We start from the raw sequence: 23879 nt of genomic DNA on the forward strand, positions 1-23879 counted from the left end.
TTAATTTAACTATGAAATCTTAATCAATTTTCTTTTTTTTTTAATAACATCAATTATAATAGACGGTTAACATTGGTAAAAAAATTACTGGAATTCCTTGTTGAAGAATTAAATTTTTTTCCATACATAATGCTTAAGCGACGTGGTTTTCACAGTTCTAATGACGTCACACTACACCCCGCCTGTTACCGCTCGGATTCCGCTCGTTTTGGCGGGCTTAATAAAATTTAAACTTTGAGAATTAATTTAACTATGAAAACAAACTTTAAAAAAAAAAAAAAAATACCAGTATTTAAGTTTGAATGCGAACATTGATAAAAAAAAATAAAAAAAATGGACTCAACTTCCTTATTATTTTGTGGTTCATTTGACTTAATAAGGTTTCTATTTTATTCATTCGTTGCAAAGCGTTCTTGAGGTGATTTTTCACAAAAAATCGTCATAAAAATAATCTATTATCATTAGTTCAAATAATCTTCTAAAGTGGAGTTTCTTTTAAAGAGAAGGATCATGCAGGATGCCACATATTATTCCGTCGGTTAAGAAAATCGTGTAACGCTAACTACCAGTATGATATTAACACAGTTCGCTGAAATGAATCGTCGCACGGGGTGACGCGGCTCCAGGGTGACATTGGGTGTCAATGCTACCCCCACATAATCTGCTGAAAACGACCTACCTACAGCTACCAGCCACTACAATATCACATTGTGTTTCACTACACTAGCACATGTCAAGCTTGACATTCTTTTTTCTGCTCTCATGATGGATTAGTCACAACTTTTAGTAAATGTGATACTCGTACATTAATAAGGTCAGTAGCTTTCAAAGCATTATACTGACCGCATTGTTCCTGTTGTTTGACTATAATTAATTATAAGAATATCTTTCGAAAATTGTTTTAGGCAATACCTACTAATAAGATAGACCATTTTAGAAATATAGTATATACTTGTACAGCGCCCTTATTATTATTTTTATGGCGCAGTAAAAAAGATTCCGAGCCGTCTGGAGCCAGTGAGACTATGGCATCCACAATTGTGGTATGTTGTGAGATTAAAGGTAGTGGGGAAGGGACGGAGATGAGTAAGAGGAAGGTGAAAAGTACCTGGCTATTCAATCTGATCACAAAACACGGCTAAAGCCATTTAAAACGTCTATGTGACTTCTTTGATATGTGAAAAGTACAGGGAGATTATGAATTATGGAGATATGAGCGGTAAGCCTTTCGAACATATGTATTTCGATAATGTTTTTCCCACACATTTATTTATCAAACGTCAGTAAATTTAGTTTTTTTTTAAATTTATATTTTTATGTTTTGTCATTTCTGAATTCACGAACAACCAGTATAATACATTCATTCATTTATGTTTATTGCTAAGATATTGCCATTTGTAGTAAAATAAAATAGTTTCAGAACTTTCAAAATATTATTCTTTCATTTCGGAAACCAGGAAATTCCTCTTTATAAAATGATGTTAGCATTTCGTTACTGGAAGAACCAGTGGATAAATTCATCTCTCCGGCTTTATGTTGGTATTACTAAAATTGTTTGCGTTAGTCGGGTTCTTATTTCTATAAGCCACCCTTATTGAAGAAGGTTTAACCGCAAGTAAAGGAGTTAGAGCAATCATGGGCCCTCCTTGGGTTATTGGTAACGAGTCGTTCTGTCCGTGGTTTAGGACGGACAAAATAAAAGCCTTTTCCAATTGCTATATTTATATTAATATTCTTATTCAATCTAGTATTATTGATGGAGAAATCTTTTCGCCCTAGTGATTTGTGTTAAAATTTTTACCAGTATGACTGTATTTTTTTTATTTTGGACCGTAGGTTCTCAAACTTATTTCGACCACTTTGAGATTTAAAAATAAATCTAGTGCCCCATATTTTTTAACTTTCCTTTTTACAATACCATCTATTGCGTATCTTAAAAATAGTTAAAAATAATTATAATTAATATTTAATATAACAGTTAAATATAATTCTTAAACGTGCATTATTATATGTATAGGATAGAAAGGGTGTTGCCCGTGTCTTATTTCTGGGATCAAATAATGTTTTAATGAGAGGAAATACCTGATAAAAGAAGGTTTTGAATTAAAAACTTATCTACTATTTTTTAAGGATTCACGTAAAAACAAACCTGATAAAAGAAGGTTTTGAATTAAAAACTTATCTACTATTTTTTAAGGATTCACGTAAAAACAAACTTAAGTAGCCGTTTCTCTTTTTAGTTTCTACAGCAAATTGGTTGTAAAAATCGCGCTTTTTAACAAAAACTTGTTAGAACTTGATTGTCACAAACACGGCACGAACTGAAGGTGGATAGTCCAATACAGTTTTCCATACAAACTTTAAGGAACCATTTGCGGTGAAGATATAATTCCATTAATAGTATTATACTTAATTTAAAAACTAACTAACAATGTGGCGAATGCTCAGTTTTGTTATAAGGAAGTAAAACAAATTATTATTATTTAATTCAGCTAGATTCCATCGAATTTTTATAGATAGAAATTGTCAACCTTCGTTCTAAATTAATTACTTTAATATTCAATGCGTTTGTTTGTTTTTTTTTTAAATATCTTTTACTCTGCGATTTGTGTATTAGACACCCCCCCACCTTGGAAACCAATCTAAAGTGTTATTTTGGACCATAGTTAATTTATTAAATTTCATAATCTCGCATTATATTTTAAATTATTTCCGCAAATTATATAACTTACAAACTGTATCCGTAATCAGTTAGGTTAGGTTGAATGAAACTTTCCGGGTGAGTTACAAATTACCTACAAATTTACATTATTCATTTATTTTAACCACTTCTTCCAATTTCCAAGTTTGCACGCCATTTCACGCAAAGAGCACGAGTGCCGCCCAAGAGTCACCAAACAGCCGCCCTTAAGCCGCCCTTAAGCCTCCCTCAGCCGCCCTCAACATCATTGTCTCGGCCGCGTCGAAGACGTCTGAATTAAGTCAGAAAGCGTGCTCCTACGTAGTACACGTGTCTCGCTCGTTACGCGCCACGGTGCTACGACACCACGCCACCACGCCACCACGCCACCACGCAACCACGCCACTCTTTCACGCGACCTTGAGCTTGAGCCCATAAGCCGAAAGCCTCTAATAAATAGGGTAGCTACTCTCCTCTCAATTGCGGCACTGAAATGTGTAGGAGTTGTTTTACAATCTTGCGTCGTATTTTCTTTACAGAGACTTATTTTTCTAAGATACACTATGTATGTTTTTACGCAACAATATTGGCCAAATTATTTTGCTTTACCTTTTTTACTAAATTCAAGTAAATCTGGAATTAATAATTAATTGTAAGTAATTACTCTAGAAACCTTTTTCGTCTCAACTTTCCCTAGCTCGTGGGACTATGGCATTCCTATTTTTAGAAAATTTGTGAAGATATAGCCGAAGAAATTGTAGGCAAAGGAGAAAGAAAGAAGAATTTTAATAATTCCCTTATGTCACTAGATTGTGTCAGTAAATTCACGCTTAGGGTGGTCAATTACAACGCGATTATGTCAATTAAAAGTCATAATATATTTACGTTCTACTCTCTTTATTTGCGGTTTATCAAATTGTTTGTCTTTGATAGCGAACATTTGCGGTTCAGACTCATCCCAACTACTAATTAGATTTGTCAGAAAACATTCCGCTTAAACCAAATTAAATAGTAACAAGAATATTTCTGTTAATGAACTTTTACATAGTAGGTACGTAACAAAGATGTTTTAAAATTGTTGATTATATTGAAACCAAATTTAACTGTACCAAGCGTTACGTTTTACGTTTCTTTTTGTGAGCTTTTACATTAGTAAGTACGTTACAAAAATATTTTAATAATTAGTTATTAATTTAAAGTAAAATTATAAGTAAATTGATACGATACGAATTTCAAGACAAAATATTTTAAACAAAGGTCATTTGGCGTCTTATCGTATTTTATAATTTTAATTGTATATTTCTATGAAATTCCATAGTTATTGGTGTTATTGTAAAATTTGGGTAGAAAAAAATTACCAGACCGGCTGTAGTCTCGTGCGTACAGCCATACAACTTGTTCTACGATTTTGGTGTTAATTAATTAAATATTCGTGCCTCAATACGCGTTTTATAAATCAATTGAATGTCATTGTTAGTCCCCCAAAGCTTTGACTGTCCCCGCAAACGAATTTACCTCTGTCAATTAACCACTTGTTAGGGAATAAAGGCCCATGTATAGTGGGCACACATTGCGGATGTGGGCCGCGGGGCGGGGATCAAACCGCCTTCGTATTTGCCTTGACCTTATGGGTCCATTTAAGACACGAGGCGTACTTATTAAGATTTGTTTTCCTTTTCAAGGTTTATCCAAAGTTTTGTTTATTTGAAAGCTTGTCCTACTTATTTCGATTGGAGAGTTGATGGTGGTTAGAGAAGCCGACACCCCATCGCTTTGTGCAGTACTGATATGCCCCCGAGGATCTGGTGAAGTAAATATCTGCTCTGTACTTTCAAATTGTTTACATTCACACAATCCTAAGTAAAAGCACATTCAATATTATGTAATTTTGTTTAGTTCTAAACTTTGGTCGTTTGGTTTCACTGGCCACCGAATGTGTCCATTGTTCTCGAAGCATTATCACCTAGTATATGTATTTAATTGCATTCCAAGCTCCACAAGACACATTATGAGTACGTACATATTTGATGAGCTTGTAGCAGCGGGGTTTTGGTTTCATTACTAGATCTGATTCTGGGTATTTTCTAATCTTCCTCTTTTCCTTCCTACCGTTGCCACATTCCCAACCCAATCTAGGTATATAATAAAGGGTGCAATAATCCTTCTGGCTTGTTTCGAACCTTGCCATCACCTTCGTATTATTACTAAGCGAGGAAGAACACACACTTATTAAATTCCAATCGAAGGTATATTAATTTAATATCCATCGGATTGGTATTCGCAAACTTACAAAGCGGTGATTTGGGTGTTCGGCGAAATATCTGCTGTCGCCGACGCGCAATAAGCCCTTCGCTAATATAATTAAAGGAACCAGAAGCCCCGTTAAGGGATGTCTGCGCCCCAAATGTAGTTTTTATAACCCGACCAAGGCGACATCTGTACACAAAATTGGAAAACTTGACTCCCATCCCCAGACCACACTCCGAGGCTTCTCGAATGAAACTAATATCTTTATATTGGACAAATTGATTTTCTTAATTTCCACACATTAGAATCGAAACACTGATTAATTCTCCACGTTTTTTTTTTCTTTACGTGCAAAAATTGTATGCAAATAAATAAATAACTTATGTAAAAATCAAACATTCATGAAACGAAATAAATATTTATATTCTAGTACATTTTATTGTATCGCAAATATTTTATAAATATATTCATACTTCGGCAGAGATGTTTGGCGTAGGTATATAAAATAATAAGTAAATTATTTTTGTTCGGACATTCTTAATGATTTTAATGGATTTTCGTCAGCAGAAAAGGTTAAAAACATGTTTTTTCTACACCAACTTATAAAATGAATATTGAAGAAGAAAACATGTGTCGTTTAAAATATATTTTTTTAAATCCCTTACGTTTGGAATTAAATGAATTTTGATTCATATTTCAGTCCATAATCACTTATCTGGTTTCAGTCAATTTTTAATATTTAAAAAAAAAAACATTACTATTTTTATAAATTTTGACCTATTGGACGTTTTTATGTTGTTAGTCGAAACATGTTTTTAACGCTTAGAAGCTGACCTCTATCTACTGATTTTTTAAACCCTTTTCATCCTTTATCCGTAATTGTTTTGATGTGCACACACTTCCATGCCCTTATTTTATCTTCCAGTACACTGAATAATTAAGGAATTGAATCAATATTGTACAGATATAAAAACGGTTTGGCCTTCTAAAATCCTTTGATGTTCCCTGAAACAGTTAGAGCCCCCTACCCTTAGTTGGGTATATTCTATAGTTCTGTAACTCGGGGTACATATCCTATCATCTTCACCGTGTATACACCTAGAACTAGAGGCGTCTCAGCCTCCTCAGAATTTCACTGTTGTTTAGTAAGATTTAAGGATTTTGTTCAAAGGTCGTTGCGTGTGTACGCTGAATATTATTAAAGTTAGACGCCACATCTCGCTGCTCGCTGTGCCTCTCCTTCCGCGTCCCGAGCCTGTGAGAGGGTCTTACAATGCCTGTGGAATACCTTAAACAAATCTCGTAAGATTGTCTCATACACATTATTTACCGCCGCAAACAATCTGGATTTCGCTTCAATATTACAGTGTTCAATATCCTCTTACGAGGTTTAGGTTTCCCACAATATCTATCGTAGAGTCGTTCGCGTTTCGCATTGTCAACTCTGAATCAATTTATTCATATACTGACTCGATGCTCGGATGTGCAGCAAATAAATTTGAGTAAATAGTACAGTTTCAAGGCTAGAGAGAAACACGTACAAGTACATTTGGGTATTGATTTTTAAACTCTGCAAATGAAATATTTGCTGTGTAGTCAAATAAAGAGGTAATTAGTACAACGATTCGGTACCGAGTAAAAATGCAATATGCATACGAAAACCTGCTCGTCAAATAAAATAGGCTTCCCTACACTATTTTACTAAGCGTTCCTCTCCGATTTTTTTCCCCATATATTTTTTACTCAATATATCATAAAAAAATTGAATAATTATCCAAACCTGTCCTTGTCCTTAATTATCCAAACACTATTTTCAATCATTGTAGTTTCGTTATTTTACTCATCTATAGTATGATTTCATTATTTCTTTTTGCTTTGTGTATATTCTCTATCATACCACATCAACACAAAAGGCAAGTTTGTATACTATTGTTAAAAAAACTATTTTCCTATCGTTTACCTGGCAGGATTTTTCTCAACGGATTTTTAAAGCACAATTTCACGAAAAACAAAAGAAAATTCTATTAAAAATGCTTGCTTATCTCGTTTTTTAAATATTTTGAGAGCCTTGATTACATCCCAAAAAACTGATTATTATGTTATGATACAGGTCAATGATAGAATGCGCAGAATGAATCTACACATTCTCAACCTGCATGTTTTTAAATCTGTCCCGATGCTTCTCTGGGTAATATGCATTATGCACAATGATAGTGCACTATACATAATCACTAAAATCATAAGAATATATACATACATAGATATGTTGGTGTGATTTGTGTTGAGGAACGACGTAGAAGCCTGTAAGTGTGATGTACACAATGTGCGAGTGACCGTCAGATGTCGCGGTTGAGGGCCTAGACCTAGGGCGACGTTAGATGCAATCGTCCCCACTAATGGAAGAGGCGCGTCCGATTGTTCAAATGTTTGCACTTTTATTAGACCGGCTGCGTGTCGTCAGTCTTCAGTCCTCAGTCCTCACAAACCTCGAGCAAGTGACCCCACGGTCAGTTATCGTTACCGGGCCGTACTCCGCAAACGTGTAGGCAATTAAACGAAAGCCACCTCAAAAAAAGCGTGCCCTACATTTTCGACACGTAATCCAGAGGTGATGCAACGGAAAAAACTTTTTGAATAAGGGCTCATCTGCTGCAGTAAATGTAAATAAAATCACTTACAGTTATACGACTTTTCTACCTTCCTGGTATTACAGACACTTGACACTTTGTCGAAAGATAAGATTTTCTTTTTCCTAACAAATATGAGTTGGTGGAATCAGTTTGCTACCGTACAGTATCGAGCATTTTTTTACCTGTTCTGAATTCATTGTGAACACGTATGATTTTTCCCTGAAAGCCAACGTTTTATTCAGCCTATTACTGGATGATTGCTGTGCTTGTTCACGCGTAAGTTATGTTAGAGCAACGTTGCCAAATGGGCAGCACTGCTAACTGTCCACATGCGAAGCAGAGCGGTAAGATCCCTGATTCTGGTCCCAGAAGTATGGTGTCTAAAAGCAGGAAATGGAAAAGTATTTTTTTCTGTTGGTTTTTCCTAAAAAATTAAAATATAACATGAATATTCGCGTTTAGATTCGAATACGTTATTATAATTATATTACATTTAAAAAAAACGCAGTTTGCATCACTATTTAATAAATTATACTTTATATCCTCATGTAAAATTTGAAATAATGTTGATATATTTTTATAAAATAGTGGTGTATACAATGTCTCTAATTTTTTTTTATTAAAATCACTCTGCATAGTGATTTGCTATTATTGAAAAACCTATTGCACTCGTATATAATTTTCCGCAATTAAACATACTATGCAGGTATTAATAATATATTTTAATTACTAAAAAGGAATTCGGAAAAAGATAAAACAATACGCCTGAAAAATAAATGATTTCGTAAAACGGATTTAAATAATCGTTTGCAATATTAATTACGAATAATAATAGAACGTACTAAGCAATCCTTTTGTTGATTATATTCATTATCCTATACACAATTTTCATTGATTGAACCGAGAATTATTGTAGTAGGTAATTCAAAAAATAAATTATAACGGTATTTTGTTTTTGTAGTAGAATAGATATTATTAACATACGTATTATATTATTTAAGGGGTATTTCACCACCTCTCGGTAAACTGTTGAGTAAGGTATTTTATCTGTTTCATCACAGCTGAATAAAATTACTCGTCAAATAAACATGTTGACATATTCAATACCAACTTGGCAAGTTTTGTGGATCATTTTAAACATTTATTTCAACAATACTTCTAAACACATCATGTAAACCTACAAATAGCTGTAATTTTCTGTTTTTGTTTCTTGCATTTGTATGACTTGTTGCATAGCTTTTATCAAATGTAATTTTATTCTTATTTTTTATGTTTCAAAGTATCTGTCAAATTTAAATTATACTACCAACCATGTAAAAGCCCTCTGGGCGTTAAATAAATGAATAAAAAATAAATGTTGAAACTACTCGGCACTCAATCATACATTAACAAATTGGGAGCTACTTGACGGTGGCTCCTTTACCGTAATGATAATCATATGGTTAAAAGTTACTTGACGAGTAGTTACTCAGCAGCTTACTCAGAGGTAGTGAAATATCCCCATATCAGTTAATTTAAAAAAAATATATTGCTTAGTTGGTGTATTTTCGATAAATTCTGGAAAATCGTATTATTTTTAGGTGTGAAATGTTTTGAATATAATCGATAACATATGCACGAAAATCTGAATTTTGCACATCACCATTGCAAATATCATGAAATAACATCAAATGAATAAGAAACAAAAAACAGATCGCACGTGTTGTCACTGTCAGTACACAGTACGAATATCCCCGAGTCACTAGTCACTAGTCAGGGTGTGTGGTGTTTGTGCCGAACTAATGTATGCAGGTCAAACAATGACTCGGCGGCGCGCGGTGAATGAAGATCACAACATAAGGCCGCTACTGACAGACCTGTACCCAGTACCTACGCAGTACATACCTGCATAAATATGCATATTGCACTCATTGTGTTTGTCTCAACAGTCCGTGTGTACGTGGATACTGGATACAGAGTATATCATGACGTGTACAATGCATACATTAGTAACATCCACGGTAGGTGTCTAGCAACAGTGGCATGGTGAAAAACAATTTGACTCCGTCAAGAGTGATCTCTTAATAACGATTGTGAGAAAAAGTTTAAATATAAGAGCGAAGACGGGAAAAATTTTTTATGGGTGTGATACAAATTATCACTAAGCCGCAGACGACATTATAACGTCGTCATGCATGTGTCATTTTTTTCATATGCATCCGAGGTTTCACGATTTCGATCGCCTATTGCAGGGGTCGTCAGACTTTTACAAATGAGAAGAGCCAATTTGGCTTGAAAACAGAATAGTAAATTTATCAGAGAGCCATGTAATGGAGGGCGGTTGGAACTAGGTTTTGAATCTATCCAAAAACTAGTTCCAACCGCCCTCCATCAACCCTCTTTAGCGACTTCTACGGTTCAATTGCAGCAACGTCTAGTAAATGCAGTGAAAAAAATTCTTAGGGTCCTGGCGAAGACCACAATTTGCTTGAAGTGGCTTTTGCTACGTTCACTTACCAGATCTGAATAACCAGTTTCGTCTTTCTCAATCCTTTCCCTACCTTTTCTTACGCTTTCCAGCAGATTGAATATGTCGCCGAGCTAGTGAAAATTTACCTACAGTACAGCGTGTACAATTTTAGTATAATTTTTGGGCGCTTGAGGGGCGAATATATCCTCAGGGGGTCTAAACAACAGTCAGAGGACGGCTGGGGACACAAGAGTGCTCTGGAACAATTTGGTCTGCTAAAAAATTGTTTTCGTTTTACGTAAAATCGTACACACCCAACCAAGGATATTAAATCATCTAACCGTTTTTCGAAATTCTTTATTTACGAAGAAACGCTCAAGACATATATTCCTCCCGATCAAATTTCAAGGATGCCGAGTCAGGTCTAAATAATCACTTCTTGGCGCGGGCCCTTTCTGGCCCCGTGGCAGCTGTCCAGCCCGGCCAGGCTGTCGCTACGCCAATTCACACTTTGAAAGTACTACGCATTACGCATATCCCCTGCATAGATTTGTTGGAGCACTATCTGTTCGGCATGTCATGTGACAATATAACACGACATGCATCTTGTGGTAACCCCCGCTGTTTAGTGTTTTTGTTAGCTGTCTGTCGGTACAGTAATTGTTTATTGCATTTTCATCGGATCCAAAACAGATAAGAATAACTTGCCTAATTTTAGCCCTTTCTTTACTTACCTTGTCACATTCCTTCCGCCATCTTATTTTTGTTCTTCATAACTATTTTACTGTTAATATGTATTTCTATATTATGTTTGTAACATAATAAGTATCGATGGTACCTCTGATATGTATTACATGTGTACTGATTTACTTTATATTTCTGTATTATGTCAAATTTAGATTTATATTATGTTTGTCAAAGCCCTACAGGCGTTCAATGAATAAGTGAATAAAATGAAGAATAAATATCTATAATTATATATTATTGCGAATTGCTTCCCATTTTAACGAAACATAATAAAAACACAATGAATTATATTATCTAACTATTAGTTACTACTCAGTTTCGCCCGAGCTTGATTGTATTGTCTTATTTGTGACATTTAATTTAATATTTCGAAGCTCCGTACTTCCTAATATAAATTACACTGTGAGCTGAAAATATTTGCGTTGACCTATGTAGACATTCTGTACAGAAAACTCTGCGAATTGACACCAGAGTTTACTTTTACCTTGCCATCGGTAGTTCAAACTGAGCTCACAGATTTTCTTCTTTGTTGAGATTATTACTTTAAAATCAATGGTTTATGACTGTTATGAATTAATTTATAATTTAGTTTCAATTTTTTAATTTTACATAATCTATCGCTTAAAAGTGAATCATTCTTCTCCCTAAACTATATAATATTTGAACTTTCGACTTTCTTCTTCGAACGAAACTCCTATTACTAAATCAACAATTCTTTATTTTTCTTTTCTGAACATAAAATTGTTTTGTTTACCGTATATATTCGATACAAAAATCGTTGTTAAATAATGTAAATTTGGAACACGCTTTATATTCATGGTTGTGATATTATCGCTTGCATACAATTGCAATGACAAACAGTGAATAGTGAATATATGGAGGTCATGATCACACAGTTCCTAGGAAAGTTTGTCTGCGTATAATCAATCAGTATTCCTTCATCTTGTCGGTGAGTGCAGGAGAACTGTAAACACAATCACGAAAATGGAAGGAAACTGACATTTTTTATTGATATCGAATTTGAAAGTTGATATAGCGTGAGAAATTGTTTACGGCCTCTTACTTTCAAGCTATCTACTACATGCAAAACTAATTCACAAATTATCTAGAAATAAAAAGAGAACATAATACAGTAGTTTTTTTATGTGGATACCGCACATGAATTCCAACTGCTACTGACTGAATGGGGAATGTTGTGAAGTTGCAGGGAATGGGTAATGGAAGGAGATTCGGGAGAGGAAGGTTGGGAAGAATCTAGCTATTTATGTGTTACCAAACACGTCTAAAGCTATTTCAAGCAAATTTATAATAAGAGAAGAACAAAGCTTACCTAAAAACTTTGATATCAACACCAATGACCGCCAAGTAAAAAAGGATTTTAATTTTAACAAATAACTATTAAAATGCATTATTTTCCTTTTTCGGATACTGAAATAATTACTTCACTGTTATCTAACCGACAAACAGAGGTCTTTTTATTAAAAGTGCGTATTAACTGTGGTCCTATTTTCGGTATATTTACCTTAAAAACAATTACTTCAATAAAAGTTTTCTAATAATTAAAGCTATTTAGAATAAAATGGATGCAATAATTTTGATATTTATTTAGGAGAAGAATAAAATCTCAAATTTTATTTTTACGACCATCCCACTGATTTTTAAATATATGGCGAGATAATTTTTTGCAATAAAAATTACTTGAATTATTTATTTAGATTTGGTTTTCAAAATATTCCATTTAATATTTTGGTTTCTACCAAAGATATTAGAAGAACGAGATATGCTATGTTGGCCGCCGGACCGTAGCCGGAGTACTACCTAATTAGGGTACTTTGAACGGTATCGGGACGTGTGCGCACAGAAATCTGTTCTATGTATTAGTACGGATACCTTAGCGCAAGCGAAGGTGTGCAGTAGTATTGGTGAACAAAACCGGCGAGACTGGGCAAAACAATTCCACACAGTATGAACTGCTCATAGCACATCTCGTTCTTCTAATATCTTTGGTTTCTACATTCTCCCCTTCCGAATCGAGTTAAATTCCCGTTGTTTATTTGTGTGATGCATATGTTGCGGGATGGAATTCGAAATAGAACTCCCAAAATATTATATTATTTATGGAACATGTATTGAATTCCCACAAAGCTCAATTCAGTTCTCAGGTTGTTCGTTTTGTTCCGGAGTCACTTATTTATTTGAAGTCTCTATGAAAGTTCATACCTATACAAAACATAACTAAATAAATTTTAAGGAAAACGCTACTTTTATTATTACAATTAGCGGTCAGTGCCCGTCGCTGCCCGAGATTAAAAATGTTTCGACATGATTTAGGACTGGTTGTTTCACAGAATTTGAACAATTTATCAAATTTCAAAGTTGATTTTCAATTTCTGTAAAAATTCTAATCAAATTCTGCTTTTATATAATTATTGGCCAGTTGTTTCACATAACTAAAATAATAACAGAACTTGAATAAAACTTTCACGGAATTTGAAATTCTGTGAAACAACCCTTCCTTAAACTGACGCTCTTATTTTTTTTTTTTTTTATAGTTAATACCTCACAAGAGTCCCAACTGCTCCCGTCTGGAGCCAGTGAGACTATGGCATCCCCGATTGGGGGATGTTGTGAGGCTGAAGGTAAGTGGGGAAGGGAAAGAGGAAGGTGGGGAAGTACCTGGCTATTCAGATCTAGTCACTAAACACGGCTAAAGCCATTTGGAGCAACGTTTCAATTCTGAATGGTGGTCTTACACCAGGGCGATACTGGTAGTATCTTCCACTCTGGAACGTGCCGCAAATATACTATATATTATTTTAATTAATTAATTGTGAAATAACACATGAGATGTTGCATAAAAAAGATTTTTTTCTATTTATCTTTTGGACTGATTGATTTGAATATCTTTGTTCGCTTCCAACTAACTCATACGGTATAAAATGTATGCAATGTTCCAATTAACTTATAAGGTATAAAATGTAAAAATCACATAAAAAATAAAGTAAAAATAAAATATATAAATAGAGGTGAGAGTGTCCCGATGTGGGTTTTTTTTATTAAACAAATCCACAGTTTTCGGACCATCGAAACACTGTCTACATGAGATTTAGAAAAATTTCCACTACTCCTTTTTCCCACACATTAAAGCAGAATTGTGATACTTTTGATGAAATCTTGCACTCTTGACGTTAAAAATAAAGGGAAAATGACTCTACATCTTACTCGGGACAAGTTAGTAGGTACATAAATTAAATTGAAACAGAGATAAAAGGCTTCGATTCCGCGCCGGAAGTTGGCGAATCGATTGCCGACCTTGTATCTGAAACCAGCCACTCTTCTCCGAGGCCACCGCCACCAAGATTCCTCAAAAGATTGCTTTTTCGTTCTTGCAAGATGAATAATAATAAAAGAAGTTCCCCGACTGCCACCAAAAAAGTACAAAGCCTCTGGGGAAGAAAAAATCACGAGACGTTAGAATTTCAAATAGGTAGAGATGCTATGTAGGTAGGTACTTCAATAACGTTGATTCTTTTTCTCGTTTTTCCGGGAAGGGAAACTGAGATGAATGTTTTTTCAAGTCGAATGAAAATATATAATACAAAATGATAATATTAACTGATATTGGGAAATGGAATTTTCAAAGTTGTCACTTACCGAATGTTAATATATTTTAAAAGATGAATAGATCTATCTGTAGATCTTACAATACAAAAGGCAAATTAAATTAAAATACTTCAAACATTTTTTTTTTATTCATTTAAACAGCTATTGAACAGCAAGGCCAACTGTAATGATTCCGTAAGACTTCGTATCTGGTGCGTATTCCTGTGAAATAATGAATTCTTTTCATTTGGATTTTACAATAAATTTAGGTTTTACCCATTCGTGCCTTTAATACATAATTCCTTCCTTAAACGAGTCCTTCTTAAAATGTGTAAGTGTCGGTATGATGATGTCCAGATATTGTTGCCGATAGATTAAATCACAAGATGCCAAAATCTCCAGTATTAAATATGCCCGTAGGTTGTTTTCCCGCTAACATAATTATATCAGGAAAATTTATTGTTGGGAGGTATAGCTGTCAGATAAACACCTGATCAGTAGGAAAATGACCACATACTTCGTAAGTTTTCGCTAAGAATGGCTATTGGTTGGGATTACCTAAACCATATCAAATATCCAAATAACCGCTTTATTTATGCATATTACAAGAAAAAACTAAATCAAATTTTTCGTATTTTTTCTACCACATAATTGCATGAAAGCCAAGAGAATATGATAATCACGAATGTACCAATCATTGCCAACATTTGGCAAAAGGCACGGTATTTTTCAACACTAACACAAACAATCGTCCCTTGAGATTTGGATAAGCATCGCGCACACGAGAGTATTTTTATGTCGAATGAAGACCACATTTGAATATGACTTGTGCATTATGTTTCGTGCGTAATTCCTGCCTTTTATACCTTATTGTAGTGCAGTCGGTGTGCTATTGGGATTTTTAGTTAATTACGCGCTTTTTGAAGTAGAGTAGGCAGTGCTTATTTGTCCATATGGACGGCACGCCTCTGCTAATACAATATTTTTCGCAATGTGCTGTGTGGTTTCATAATTCTGGCAAGCAAGATGTGTTTTTAAACACCAACTCACTTTTAGACTCGTCGGTCGATACAATGTTTTTTATGTATGCATAATTTGTTGAAATCATAATATTTGATATCAGTTTTATATATCATATTAACTGTCAATCTGGTAAAAAGGATTTATTTTCCAAAAATCAGGTGACGCTCAGATTTGTGTGGCCTTGTAGTGATTATAATAACATTTTCTCATTTTACGGAAAAGACATATCTAACGGACAACTATCGCACACATTTATTTGTACATTATAAGACCGACCCTAATCCTTTGTGTAAAATATGAATGCGATTAACTTCTTTTTTTAGACTTAAATTAATCTAGACACGTCGAAAACAGATTGCTTTGAAAGCTTTTCAATGTTTCGATTTAATATAGGATTTGACGCAAATTAGTTTACGAATATTAATGCCGAGGACCATTCTCCGTAAACTATTATGTTTTACAATAATTATCCTTGTGACTAGTGTACGTAATACAGAAATATGTTGGATAAGTCTTAATCTAAAATAAGTTATCGTAAAATAATCACCATTATTATATGAATTCACCAGCGTAACGATTCTCAACACGACTTATGTGCTTAGTTAGTGCAAAGTTTGTACTTTAAAATAAGGGTGAAGCTTCATTTTCGCTTACTGTATGCATGTCGTTGTTTTATAATTCAGACTTGATACTCTGCCAATGTGGCGTAATGCCCCTGTGTTCCAATGCAAGCTTTCAGCCCCAATCGAAGAAAAAATGAAAGAAGAAGCCATCGATAATTCGCTGTGTGTAGGTTCCTTGCACAGAATGAGCACATCATCATTTATCTTCCTTGGCAAGTTCTACACCCCCAAACCCTTAGCTGGAAATCCTTGACTACTCTATAATATCGCTATCCCCAGTACGGTGGTCCTCCATTACCTAACGTTATTTATGGCATCTTTTCGTTATTGTCCCTTTCTAAATCGATCGGTTACAGGGGATTTTTTTTAGTTCTGCGCTTTTATAAGAACCGAGATTATGATATAGAAAATATTTTAGATCTGTAACTGTAGTCAGTCTAGTAATTCCTATACCAAAATATTTGTCTGAAGAAGACCTGTAGTTTTTAATAAAGACGTGGAAGGAAGCTTGCTAACTAAATTTTCGATTTATTTTCTTAGTATCAAATTTGTTTATCATAGCTTCAAATAATTTAGTAGAAACCCGACAGGTACCTTAATTAAATTATTATAAACGTATTCTGTATTCTTGAATTCAATTGTGCTCCTTCAGTATTATTTCTCCGTTGTGAATCCACCGCCAATTTATGTTCGCAGTTACGAAATAAAGAGGAGGTAACGATAATACAATTACAAATCGCAATAAATATCTCCGGAGAGGAGCAAGAAAGGGATGGATCCCCTCCCCCCCTGAGAAATTTAAAACGCCCCGAGTAAGACGACACCAATTTAAAGTTTCGATATTATTTGTGTTGAATTATCGCCTCCGTAGTAGGAAGGGAATTCGTCCCGAGGGATGTTTGTTGGTAGCGAGTGGCGAGGATGCCTTGGACACTGGACACCCTAGGAGCTGGACCCATCCGTGACATTCAATATCACTTTATTGCTTCTATTGCTTCGACGGAACCTCGAGCCTTGAGTGTTGAGCGCATGTCTTTGTGCAAGGAGTTGTAGTGTTCATATATATGACCGCATTCATTTCATTTCGGGAATGACTGTAGTTAACCACAAAATAATAAATAAAATAAAAATATAAACAGGCTTTTCGAAGGATTTTCTTTCATCACATTGTAACTTCATTCTGGGTATTCATGTTATTAAAATGCCGGTTTTAACAAAAATTTGAGAGCTTTTACGTTTTATGTATTTAAAGAGCTTGATTACATTTTTTCACCCATCCTTATACAGGATGTCTGGGGGGTAAAATGAGCTAACTTTGGGGGGTGATTTTTACATGATTTTAGAAGTAAAAAAGACAAATAACTTTTATCGAAATTCCAATGTTTGAGGTAGTTTTTAGGTTAAAAAGTTGAATTGTTTGTATTGAAGAATGAGTATTCTTCCATGAAATAAAAAAAACATTGGAATTTAGAAAAAGTTATTTATCTTTTGTACTTCTAACACCGTGTAGAATCACCGCCCACAGTTATCGCACTTTATCCCCGGACACCTTGTATTTTATATTGGCCCTGGCATGAAACCCTTTGGTGTTTTCTTAACGTAATTTCTTAAAACAGCTTTATAAAATTTTATTTTGCTCAAATGTTCGCCCTTATAAGTTTAATCTCAACATTTTTTGGTAACCTCATTGTTGCCTCCTTAGAGTATTTTGACGCCCGTTAAAACCTTTTTATACCTCGGAAACTACTTGTTTTTGGTAATTATTTTTTTACTTACTGTTTAATGTTTCTTAATTGGCTTTATATCCTTTTCCTCTTTACGGTTTTTATGAATGTTTTTTTTACAAACTTTGTATAAATCTTTTTAAAAATGTAGGGAAATTTAGTGAATGTTCATTTCAAACCTTTGAAACATAACCTACTGGAGCCCACGCGGATAAACAAAGATTGACTGCAAAATAAGGTGTCAACTTGGGACTTGACCTACAAATAGTACTAACCTGGCACACTGTATTACTTGTTTGGTTGAAGAAATATTTGAACTGAAATGGGTTTGATCTGAAACGTTAAATACAATAATATTTCAATACGACAGATCGAAATCTATCTATCTTTCATATCTTTCACAAAACAATAGATTATAGTATTCTCTTTGAACTGAACTTATTTAATGCCTTTTTAGATTCATGAAATAATAAGAAATGAACTCGGAATATTAAATTTATTTAAATTCTAAAAGCAGGACGTAAATAAAACTTTATGGAGTATGTTCACCGTTGAGTGATTGATATCTTGACATCGTTTCTGTTGTATTCTGTATATTTAACGTACATACATCTTTGAAAATGGTTGCTAGCTTTGAAAAAGCTTTTAGTATGCTTGTTTAAATGTCGCTGCCAAACCCTAAACTGACAGTGTTACAAAATATAAGTTCACTGTGATTTCAGTTTAAGGATTTCTGAAAGAATACCTACATCAATTCCGAGAATTGTGCCGTTTGGAATTCTTCATTCTTCTGAATTGGGTCATAATAAATACGTAAAATTTAAAATACATAAGATTTTGAAATCTGCATACATCGAGGAAGTTGGAACAGAATCAATTCCCCACATGGAACATTGCGTATGAGGATGCTGCTAGAAATATTATGGATTCCTTTGTTTAGCTAAATATATGTAGTTTCCCTTGCCATGCTTTATTCCCTATTTTCTAATAAGCCTCCAAAACAAACAACATTTACAATACATGCTGAAGCAGCTCAAATGTTTATATTCCGCACACAAAAACCGTGGACACTTCAATTTCATAGTTACACAATTTTGATTAAATGAGAAAACGTCTTAGATGTCGAAGCTAAGGATGATTTTATTTGTTTTTTTCCAGTGGAACTGCGGACGACTTTTATTCCACTAAAGAATTCCACGACGATCCTTCAACATTATTTTTACGCCTTTCGGGACTTTCTTGCCCGAAATATTTTTTCTACGCAGAAAGTTAGCACCCACTAAGCAAAAAATGCGTTAATTAACTGCTCTTCTCATCTATGTTTTATCTCGTTCTAACCTAACCGAACTCTTAGTCTTAATTCAAAATTACATGTTTATTTTACTTCTATCAGAAAAGCACTCTTCAAAGGGGAAAGTGAAATAGATATTCGGAAACATTATTTATAGTTTCCGGTTTCGTTTGCTTTAACAAGGAGTTTTCTTAAATTGAAAAAACCTTTTTTTTTTAAAGAAAGACAAACATTCCCAGGTTACGAATAACCCAACAATGTTTGAAAATCTCCTACTACCACCACAGAAAGCCGAAAATGTTGCTTGTGTTGTGATGGAGGACTTAGCCAGCCGAGGAATCGAACACGCGACGCTCGGGTGAGACCCAAGCGCTATGCCCACTCAACCACTGACCGGTCTAAATAGCTATGTCTTGGATTTTTTTTGTAACTTCATTTTTGACTTGGTAAGTTTATTAGTAACAGAAAGGGTATTAGTATTCATCGTCTTCTGCTGTGTGAATTACGACAAAACTAAATTTAAACTTGGATAAGTTTGCTTGCTTGGTTATTGACCATCGAAATTTTCAACGTCACTTAGAGAAATTTCACCATTTTATCTTTTGACGTATACCACAAAATAGTAAAACTGCCCCATGACCTTTTATGCTTACATGTATCTCAATTTTGTATTTTTCTCCGTAATATATTTGTGCAAAACCGTTTTAAGGAGAACGTGAATAAGTAAATAATTATTGTTAAGCAATTCATGTACATCCACGGTATGACGGATTTCTGCAAAAGAAGGCTTTATGTGGCGTTTTCAGAGCATGTAAATTCATGTTGCAAATATTCTCATTTATTGGTACGTGTCTACATACTGTTTGCATTTGTGTGAGGGTACTTATTCAGAAAAGGTTACAAAGTTTGTTCGTTTGTTTCTAGAAAACACGTTTAATAATTTAATAGTCCAAAAGATAAATACTATAGTTTGAACCATAGAACCTGTAACTTGTATACAAGTCAACAACAAAAATTGTGGGCATAAAAAGTAATTTTATGAACATGAATGATTTTTTTTAAATATATTTTACGCAAAAGCTTTTTTGTTAACTGTTATATGTATTATTTTTAAATTGTGCATTAATTTGTAATAATCTCAAATAAAAATTACAGAACGGATAAATTGACTGAAATATCTTACAATATTATGATGTATATAGAAAGAACTTGGACGCAATTCCATAATCTTGTACACCAAGAAGCACTTTGTGGAAAAAATGAGGTTTTAAGTGCCTCGCAAGTGGTTGGACTATTGCATTGTGACCAAGATCGTAAATTTCATATTATCCACTCCAACTTCTTATAGGCAAGAACTTTCTGTTGGGTTAAATACTCGAACGGATTGTTTCGTATGTACTGTAAACGTTCACAATATAACATTTTTTGGTAATTTTAGTTCACGTTAATTGATGTTTGATTGTGCCTTAGAAAATAATAAACAATCAATCTTAGTGCTTAAAAAAAAGAAAAATTTATACGAAAGTTAGGTATATATGTATTTTTACGTTAAAAAAATTGACAAATGAATCATAATGTTTTATCTCTTGTTACATTAATGATTAAAAGTAGAACTTTCTCATAATATTATTATGTTTGTGTTTAAAATTTTATACATATTTTACCCACAAATTTAATTATGTAAAAAAAAAAGTATTACATTTTTGACCGCGGTAATGGGTTTCCATCGCTGACATGAGGTAAAGGAGGATCATCGCAATCGGTAGATCTGATTCCTTCAGGCACTGTATTAGATATGCATTTCATTTACATGGGTAATATTGCTGAAATTTATTCATCGTCTCCCAGTTGTCGGTACCCACCCTTTTATAATCACAAGATCCTGCAAGGTGCTGTAATGTGGAAAAATCTGTTTCATCAACCAATTGATTTCGATCAATAGTAATAATAGTGTGGATGAAAGACAATGTCAATAATAATGTCAATAGTCAAATAGAATTTTCAAATGAGTAAAAAATATTCTGTTTTATTTTTTTGGCTTTTTTGTACTCGTGTTTGCTAAGGTCAGTCAGGAACCCCCTAAATATGTCAACAGCTTCCTAAAAATTCGTTCTTATAAATATCTTTCTTTACTTTATCAACTTTATCATTATATTTACTAATAGATCAGAAGAATTGAGACGGGACAACGATTCTCCGAATCACGTTTTCCCAGTCAAAGTGCTTCTTCTTGCCTTGTTTGTCCGCAACCTACCAGGAGAGCAGCAACCATAGAAGATATTTCACCACTCTCCTACCCATGTTTCCGAAAACCACGTGTCCCTTCATGCTTTGTTTGCCAGAATTAATACTCCCAGGGAAGCAGATATCTCAGAAGATGTTTGACTTTCTTCAATATCTGTTATTTCCTGCCTTGTGTTCAACACTCCCAGGAGAGCACATATCTCAGAAGACATATATCCATTATCCTAACCTAAGCAACAAAGTTTTCCCAGTAGCTATTCCTTTGCCTTATTCGCTTGTATCCTCCCAGGGGAGCAGAAACTTCAGAAATTGTATCAACAGCAACAGCCAACTGACCTTATGTGTTTTGTTTGTTTCAGGCCTGCAGGTGCACAGCATCGAGGCGGGGCAGGGGCAGGGGGCGGGCATGCCGCGCGGGGGCGGGGGCGCGGGCCGGCGCGGGCCCGCCCCCGCAGCCGCGGGCTGCTGCTACGACGCCGAGTGCGCGCGCACCGAGGCCTGGCTGGACGAGCACCAGGACTTCGTGCACGACTATTTCCTCAGGTGAACACACTGTTCCTTTACTTATTCTTCTTCTGATGAACCCTCCTCTCGGAGTTTGGCTATCATCAGGAAAATTTTCAAACAGCTTCTTACAATTTACTTAACACGACACAATATCCAAAAATCTCTGAAAAAAGGTCGGAATCTTAACGACGTAAGTGAAGAAGGCGTGTTCAAAAATATGCGGCCCTTGGCTCCGGCGAATTGAACGGACCTACGGTCTAATTTGCCCTACCAGGCCTGAAAAATAGATCTCTCCGCGGATTGAATGTGAATTAATTCTGTTAAACGTATTACTCAAAACTTATGTTTCTGAACCGCATAGAAAAATAAAATTTGATGCTTGCCGCTAATTTTATAGTTGAAAAATTAGTTAAAATGTGAGCCTTTTGGTGTCACTGAATTCCCAATAGTTCTCTCTAAGGTTCTTTCGTAAATTTATAACATCCACAAATTTTTTTTTATACAAATCTCTACTTATTTTTTATAATGTATTTTAGTGATTAAGTTTATGTTTTGAACACAAATCATGAATCCTTACAACCTCTAATGCTATTAATTTATTTTAAACTTTAAATTTTTCTTTTCATCATTTCAAAATTTTCTAGACCTTTTAAATTTAGGTAACTACCTACAAAAAGGGGTTATCCTTCCTTTGCTATTTACAGATATTCTTAATTTTATCTTGAAATATGTACCTAGAGATCTTCTCAGCTTGAAATATATTTTACCTATTAAATACGTAACTACCCGTAAGCATTTTCTATGTACATCTTTATGTTCAGTTAGTTATGTAAATTATATAAATGTATTTAAATATGTTTGTATCATTGCAATATTGTATTAATTACAGGATCTCATTATTGTTTTGCACTATTATACAACTTCTATTTTCTGTTATTTACTGCCTGCATAAGGACTATTTATTACTTACACAATTCTCATACACTTGCACATCTTTTCAACTTGAAATGTACCCTCTCTTTTTTTCCGGGTTTTCCAGATTTCTGGGTTACGAATAACATGACAATATTTGAATATCTCCTACATGGTAACCACAGTAAGCGGAAAATGTTACTTGTGTTGTGATGGCATGGGATGTTGTGATGACATCGCTTTTGGGTGGACCCAAAAGCGATGTCAACTCAGCCACCGAGCTGTCTTCCTTACTTATTAAATACCTGCCAATAAGCATTTTTCTGTTTACCTTATCTTTATCTTAAGTTAGTTACATGTATTTTTTATTACATATATGTATTATTTGAACCTGATCTCATTTTGCTTTGTTATTAACACATATTCTTTACGTCTATTTACCATCCTTTGCCGTTTTACACTTTCATATTGCTCTTTATTAATTAACCCCTCCAGCTTTTGAGGGTCATATATGACCGGGCGTCCGAATTTTATAAAAGTATTTTTATGTTTTTTTTCTATCATGCGAAAATACATAATTTTTTTGACGTTAGAAAGAGAAATAATATTTATTTATAGAGGAATCCATTAATAAAATCTTAAAAACAGTCAAAATGAATTTTTCATATTTCGCACCGCTATCGTAACAATCGGTTTAACTTTAAAAAATATTTCTTATTTTTTTTATGTGAACTAGATAAAGGTGTATGTACAGTTTTCTTACAAATTCCCCAAACAAAACTAACGTGTTTTTGAAATATCGAGTTCTCTCAATTTGTCTATGATTGAAGTAAAAAAATAAGTAAAAATGTTGTCGCGCGTCGGACCTGGGGGGGCCCTGACTTTCCCTCGGCCAGCTCAGAAGCGGGGGCATGAGACGTCTCTCTCATAGTCAGGGTTCGGGGTCAGCGCGAGGCTCAAGAATCCATATCCCACCGTCTACACAAAACACTCCCATACAACCGCTATCCCCAAATGAAAGAGGTTAGGTTTTTTATAAATCAACATTGTATTTGAGCGGCAAAATGGACATTACATGGGTGAATGACAATAGAATACAGGTTGTTACATCCTAACTAGAATTATCATCAAAGGGTTCCCTAATCTCTCTCTGGGAAATAATTAACAGCTCTCTCTAGACCGACAGGCAGCGTGGACGA

General features: G+C 34.4%; 1 protein-coding gene across 8 annotated transcripts in view; it reads left to right on the top strand.

The window, feature by feature from the left end:
• Positions 1 to 23879, top strand: part of LOC149426300 (dual 3',5'-cyclic-AMP and -GMP phosphodiesterase 11-like) — a 488751-nt gene that overhangs the window by 308034 nt on the left and 156838 nt on the right. For all 8 annotated transcript variants that reach the window (XM_089649566.1, XM_089649917.1, XM_089649971.1 and 5 more), the window contains one exon: positions 21621 to 21804. In XM_089649566.1, coding sequence (XP_089505692.1) covers positions 21621 to 21804 — 184 coding nt within the window. The remainder of the gene's footprint in view (positions 1 to 21620; positions 21805 to 23879) is intronic.

Source organism: Hesperophylax consimilis, chromosome 1, assembly GCF_061612785.1.
Source record: "Hesperophylax consimilis isolate HC1 chromosome 1, BYU_Hcon_1.0, whole genome shotgun sequence".
NCBI lineage: Eukaryota > Metazoa > Arthropoda > Insecta > Trichoptera > Limnephilidae > Hesperophylax > Hesperophylax consimilis.